This window comes from Barbatula barbatula (genome assembly GCF_947034865.1).
Source record: "Barbatula barbatula genome assembly, chromosome: 22".
Lineage (NCBI taxonomy): Eukaryota > Metazoa > Chordata > Actinopteri > Cypriniformes > Nemacheilidae > Barbatula > Barbatula barbatula.
This window is the reverse complement of record NC_136785.1, coordinates 142,721-150,000: the sequence shown is the minus strand read 5'-3', so window position 1 is coordinate 150,000 and position 7,280 is coordinate 142,721. Positions and strand designations below refer to the sequence as shown.

At 41.4% G+C, this 7,280-nt stretch overlaps 1 protein-coding gene across 1 annotated transcript in view; it reads left to right on the top strand.

The window, feature by feature from the left end:
- Window positions 1-2,931, top strand: part of jmy (junction mediating and regulatory protein, p53 cofactor) — a 12,633-nt gene extending 9,702 nt beyond the window's left edge. Inside the window, exons 5-10 of the mRNA XM_079486223.1 lie at window positions 4-169; window positions 241-428; window positions 512-595; window positions 668-754; window positions 835-1,357; window positions 1,438-2,931. Of these exons, the coding sequence (XP_079342349.1) occupies window positions 4-169; window positions 241-428; window positions 512-595; window positions 668-754; window positions 835-1,357; window positions 1,438-1,739 (1,350 nt within the window). The 3' untranslated portion in view covers window positions 1,740-2,931. The remainder of the gene's footprint in view (window positions 1-3; window positions 170-240; window positions 429-511; window positions 596-667; window positions 755-834; window positions 1,358-1,437) is intronic.
- Window positions 2,932-7,280: the final 4,349 nt, after the last annotated feature.

Here is a 7,280-nt window from a genome sequence, read left to right as displayed (position 1 = left end):
CAGATGCAGGGGCTGCAGGGCGGTGAGGATGCAGTTCTGCATCTGGATCAGTTGGAGTCGCTGTACTATGAGCTTCAGTTGCAGCTCTATGAGATTCAGTTTGAGATCCTCAAGTATGAAGAGCTGCTGTTGACAGCGCAGCTGCAGAGTCTGCGCAGACAGATGAGCGGTGAGTGTCAGAGGTCGTGTGTTTCACGTCTGTTCTGCAGCCCCTTACATCTCTGTGCATGTTTTTTTTAGAGAGACAGGAGGAGGTGGTTTACTACGACACCTACGAGAGCCCGGACGCCATGAGAGCCACGGATGACCCCGCCACCCCTCTGACCCCTCCCACTGATGATGTCACCAAGTTACAACAGAGGACTCGTCAGCTGGAGGCCAGAAGAGGCCGCATCACTGCCAAGAAAGCCTACCTCAAAAACAAGAAGGTAACAACCAATCAGAATCCAGCTTTTCATAAGCAGTCAGTTATCATCACACATGAATCTCACGTCTTTTTATTATGACACAGGAAATCTGCGTCATCAATCACACTCAGAAAATACAGCAGCGTCAGAGCAGTCCAGAGACTTTTTCCCAGCAGGCTTTGCAGCAGGTACGTGTCCAAAGAGCACTCGGGTGTCTTTTTAGATTCCATCTTCTGATTTATACCTGATGTTTGTATCAGGAGGAAGAGGAGGAACAGGAGCAGAGAATCGCCAGAGTTGGTCAGGATAGGCAGAGGACTCTGGACCGTCTGCGCACATTTAAACAGGTCTGATGTTTCTCCGCTTCTCATACACACGTCTTCTGTTGTGTGTTCAATTTCCATTCACCTGACACTTCTACACACAGCGCTACCCGGGTCAGGTGACTCTTAAGTCCACACGTCTGCGACTGGCATACTCCAGGAAGAAAAGCATCCCACCCACAGCAAGAGCCGAGCAGCCGCAGACACAGGCCGCCAGTGTGCAGACGGATGACACCCCGGCTCCTCTGGAGCATTCCTCAGGTGTCCTGGAGCTCTGCAGACCCGACAGTTTCCTCTCTCTGCCTCCGGCGGGCACTGACATCCTTCCTCCCGCAGCAGCACACGCGTCACTGCCTCCTGCCAGAGAACTGCTGCTGCTCCATTCATCCACATCACCTATCTCTCCTCCGCCACCACCCCCTCCACCTCCTCCGCCTCCACCGCCCCTCTCTCTGGATGACGTGCCTGCGGAGGGCCAGGGCCCGGCGGGTAGCCCAGTGTGGCAGCACAAATCGGAGAGCCCCCTCGCCCCATTCTCCGGCCGCTTCTTCGACAGCAGTCAGCTGGTGAACGCCCGAAAGAGGCTGAAGAAGACAGCGTCCCTGGAGTCCAACCAGTGGAGGAGAGGTGAGACTCAAACCCACCAGCACATGACTCTGTGAATGTACACGATTAATGTCGTCTCTCTCTCTCTGTCTCATATGCAGCCAGTTCTCCCATGGATGAAGTTCTGGCCAGTCTGAAGCGCGGCAGCTTTCACCTGCGGAAGGCCGAGCTGCGTGTCCTAGCTCCGGATCCGGACGAGGATGATGGGAGTAATATCCTGGCGCAGATCCGTAAGGGCGTGAAGCTGCGTAAAGTTAGAGGACAAGAGCGCAGTCCGAAGGGCAGTGAGCCATCTGACTCCCTGACACGCAGCATCCACGAGGCGCTGAGGCGCATTAAAGAGGCATCGCCCGAGTCCGACTCTGATGAGGAGGCGCTGCCGTCCACTGAGTGGGAGAACTGAAACGCTGCTCAAGAGCGTGTGTGTGACACGAACGCATACACACAGCTGAAGAACTACACAAAACCTCGACTCGATCGCCCCCTCACTCACTGTGTTATTTTTACGTATTACTCATGAATTCCATTAACGTGTGGAGGAGGAGGTTTTAGCTTTGTTGAAGGTTGTTTTACCGTAGTTAAAGCTGGTAAATGGTTTGATTATATCTCAAATGAAATGAAGCGGTTTTAGAGCTGTTCTGATTGTTTCATTACGACGGTCACTTCCATCGTCAAATGTGCTTTAGTTGTGGTGAAACAATTCAAACAGGCTCCATGTTGTATAGAAACATCATCCCTTTACCTTCTGCTCACCTCCAATCATACCACTGTGTCGTTTTTATCGTCTTGATTTTTAAGAAGAATTAGTGTCTACCGTCATTTATCGTCAGCGTCTGAATTTATTCATGTTATTGGTCATGCTCATAAATCTGTAGATGTCTGAACTTCATGATGGCTTGTGAGGGCTCTGCTGAACCTGATGGTCAGTCGTTCATGTGCCGTTTACACTTGTCATATGAAGACTGCAGGTGTGTACAACTGAAGAAAACATTTTAACTACTTAACTGAATCGTGACATATTGTTTGTTTACTCATAATGGTTTTCATCACGGCTGTACTGTCTTGGAGATCTATTTTAATCATTGAGATTCTGATCTCCGATCAGACGCCTCTTTTACATCACACAGCGGTTTATTTTCACATGTTTGTCCATCACGTGTACTGTATTTACATTTTTTATATAAATTACTTTATCGTATTAACTCTTCTGTATGTTCTATGCATTCTTATGTCAAATGAGAATTTTTTTGTTCTGCTGCGTTAAAACAACACTACAGCCATGAGTGATTAAAACTCATCACCTGAACATGTGACTGCCAGTCACCAGACACGTGCAATATTAAATTAGAAACTGAATACTGATATTTTTCACGTGTAGTATATTGTAATAGAAAGGAAATCCATCTGCATGTTTTCCTAAAGGACACATGTATTTATTGCGCTCAACTGAATATTTAAAATGTAAAGCAATATCAGAAAAATGTAAATTACTTTTTTTGAAACTCCAAGTTCGCTTTTACTCTGCTTTTCCAGTCTCTCTACTCTTAATAAATATTTTCAATTTGGCTTTTGCCCCTTACGTAAATAAAGTATTTAAAACAAACTGCTGCTGGTGTGTGACTTTTCTCTAACCGCAGTGTGTACAGCACTAGACTCACTGAATACTCTGCATTACATCATGTTATAGATGTGACTGTTTAACAGTATGTGTGCATTACATTCAGTACGCGCGCATTTCATCATGTTCTATATGTGACCGTTTATCAGTACGCGTGCATTTCATCATGTTCTATATGTGACCGTTTAACAGTACTCTGCATTGCATCATGTTCTATATGTGACCGTTTAACAGTACTCTGCATTGCATCATGTTCTATATGTGACCGTTTAACAGTACTCTGCATTTCATCATGTTCTATATGTGACCGTTTAACAGTACGCGTGCATTTCATCATGTTCTATATGTGACCGTTTAACAGTACTCCGCATTTCATCATGTTCTATATGTGACCGTTTAACAGTACTCCGCATTTCATCATGTTCTATATGTGACCGTTTAACAGTACTCTGCATTTCATCATGTTCTATATGTGACCGTTTAACAGTACTCCGCATTTCATCATGTTCTATATGTGACCGTTTAACAGTACTCTGCATTGCATCATGTTCTATATGTCACCGTTTAACAGTACTCTGCATTGCATCATGTTCTATATGTGACCGTTTAACAGTATGCGTGCATTTCATCATGTTCTATATGTGACCGTTTAACAGTACTCTGCATTTCATCATGTTCTATATGTGACCGTTTAACAGTACTCTGCATTGCATCATGTTCTATATGTGACCGTTTAACAGTACTCTGCATTGCATCATGTTCTATATGTGACCGTTTAACAGTACGCGTGCATTTCATCATGTTCTATATGTGACCGTTTAACAGTATGCGTGCATTTCATCATGTTCTATATGTGACCGTTTAACAGTACTCTGCATTGCATCATGTTCTATATGTGACCGTTTAACAGTATGCGTGCATTTCATCATGTTCTATATGTGACCGTTTAACAGTATGCGTGCATTTCATCATGTTCTATATGTGACCGTTTAACAGTACTCTGCATTTCATCATGTTCTATATGTGACCGTTTAACAGTACGCGTGCATTTCATCAAGTTCTATATGTGACCGTTTAACAGTACTCTGCATTTCATCATGTTCTATATGTGACCGTTTAACAGTACTCTGCATTTCATCATGTTCTATTTGTGACCGTTTAACAGTATGCGTGCATTTCATCATGTTCTATATGTGACCGTTTATCAGTACGCGTGCATTTCATCATGTTCTATATGTGACCGTTTAACAGTACTCTGCATTGCATCATGTTCTATATGTGACCGTTTAACAGTACTCCGCATTTCATCATGTTCTATATGTGACCATTTAACAGTACTCTGCATTGCATCATGTTCTATATGTGACCGTTTAACAGTACTCCGCATTTCATCATGTTATATATGTGACCGTTTAACAGTACTCTGCATTTCATCATGTTCTATATGTGACCGTTTAACAGTACTCCGCATTTCATCATGTTATATATGTGACCGTTTATCAGTACGCGTGCATTTCATCATGTTCTATATGTGACCGTTTAACAGTACTCTGCATTTCATCATGTTCTATATGTGACCGTTTAACAGTATGCGTGCATTTCATCATGTTCTATATGTGACCGTTTAACAGTACTCTGCATTGCATCATGTTCTATATGTGACCGTTTAACAGTATGCGTGCATTTCATCATGTTCTATATGTGACCGTTTAACAGTACTCTGCATTTCATCATGTTCTATATGTGACCGTTTAACAGTACTCTGCATTTCATCATGTTCTATATGTGACCGTTTAACAGTATGCGTGCATTTCATCATGTTCTATATGTGACCGTTTAACAGTATGCGTGCATTTCATCATGTTCTATATGTGACCGTTTAACAGTACTCTGCATTGCATCATGTTCTATATGTGACTGTTTAACAGTACTCTGCATTTCATCATGTTCTATATGTGACCGTTTAACAGTACTCTGCATTTCATCATGTTCTATATGTGACCGTTTAACAGTACTCTGCATTGCATCATGTTCTATATGTGACCGTTTAACAGTACGCGTGCATTTCATCATGTTCTATATGTGACCGTTTAACAGTACTCTGCATTGCATCATGTTCTATATGTGACCGTTTATCAGTACTCTGCATTTCATCATGTTCTATATGTGACCGTTTATCAGTACTCTGCATTTCATCATGTTCTATATGTGACCGTTTAACAGTATGCGTGCATTTCATCATGTTCTATATGTGACCGTTTAACAGTATGCGTGCATTTCATCATGTTCTATATGTGACCGTTTAACAGTACTCCGCATTTCATCATGTTCTATATGTGACCGTTTAACAGTACTCTGCATTTCATCATGTTCTATATGTGACCGTTTAACAGTATGCGTGCATTTCATCATGTTCTATATGTGACCGTTTAACAGTACTCTGCATTGCATCATGTTCTATATGTGACCGTTTAACAGTACGCGTGCATTTCATCATGTTCTATATGTGACCGTTTAACAGTACTCTGCATTTCATCATGTTCTATATGTGACCGTTTAACAGTACTCTGCATTTCATCATGTTCTATATGTGACCGTTTAACAGTACGCGTGCATTTCATCATGTTCTATATGTGACCGTTTAACAGTACTCTGCATTTCATCATGTTCTATATGTGACCGTTTAACAGTACTCTGCATTTCATCATGTTCTATATGTGACCGTTTAACAGTACTCTGCATTGCATCATGTTCTATATGTGACCGTTTAACAGTATGCGTGCATTTCATCATGTTCTATATGTGACCGTTTAACAGTACTCTGCATTTCATCATGTTCTATATGTGACCGTTTAACAGTACTCTGCATTTCATCATGTTCTATATGTGACCGTTTAACAGTATGCGTGCATTTCATCATGTTCTATATGTGACCGTTTAACAGTATGCGTGCATTTCATCATGTTCTATATGTGACCGTTTAACAGTACTCTGCATTGCATCATGTTCTATATGTGACCGTTTAACAGTACTCTGCATTTCATCATGTTCTATATGTGACCGTTTAACAGTACTCTGCATTGCATCATGTTCTATATGTGACCGTTTAACAGTACGCGTGCATTTCATCATGTTCTATATGTGACCGTTTAACAGTACTCTGCATTGCATCATGTTCTATATGTGACCGTTTATCAGTACTCTGCATTTCATCATGTTCTATATGTGACCGTTTAACAGTATGCGTGCATTTCATCATGTTCTATATGTGACCGTTTAACAGTATGCGTGCATTTCATCATGTTCTATATGTGACCGTTTAACAGTACTCTGCATTTCATCATGTTCTATATGTGACCGTTTAACAGTATGCGTGCATTTCATCATGTTCTATATGTGACCGTTTAACAGTACTCCGCATTTCATCATGTTCTATATGTGACCGTTTAACAGTACTCCGCATTTCATCATGTTCTATATGTGACCGTTTAACAGTACTCTGCATTTCATCATGTTCTATATGTGACCGTTTATCAGTACTCTGCATTTCATCATGTTCTATATGTGACCGTTTAACAGTATGCGTGCATTTCATCATGTTCTATATGTGACCGTTTAACAGTATGCGTGCATTTCATCATGTTCTATATGTGACCGTTTAACAGTACTCCGCATTTCATCATGTTCTATATGTGACCGTTTATCAGTACTCTGCATTTCATCATGTTCTATATGTGACCGTTTAACAGTATGCGTGCATTTCATCATGTTCTATATGTGACCGTTTAACAGTACTCCGCATTTCATCATGTTCTATATGTGACCGTTTAACAGTACTCCGCATTTCATCATGTTCTATATGTGACCGTTTAACAGTACTCTGCATTTCATCATGTTCTATATGTGACCGTTTAACAGTATGCGTGCATTTCATCATGTTCTATATGTGACCGTTTAACAGTATGCGTGCATTTCATCATGTTCTATATGTGACCGTTTAACAGTACTCTGCATTTCATCATGTTCTATATGTGACCGTTTAACAGTACTCTGCATTTCATCATGTTCTATATGTGACCGTTTAACAGTACTCTGCATTTCATCATGTTCTATATGTGACCGTTTAACAGTACTCTGCATTGCATCATGTTCTATATGTGACCGTTTAACAGTATGCGTGCATTTCATCATGTTCTATATGTGACCGTTTAACAGTACTCTGCATTTCATCATGTTCTATATGTGACCGTTTAACAGTACTCTGCATTTCATCATGTTCTATATGTGACCGTTTAACAGTATGCGTGCATTTCATCATGTTCTATA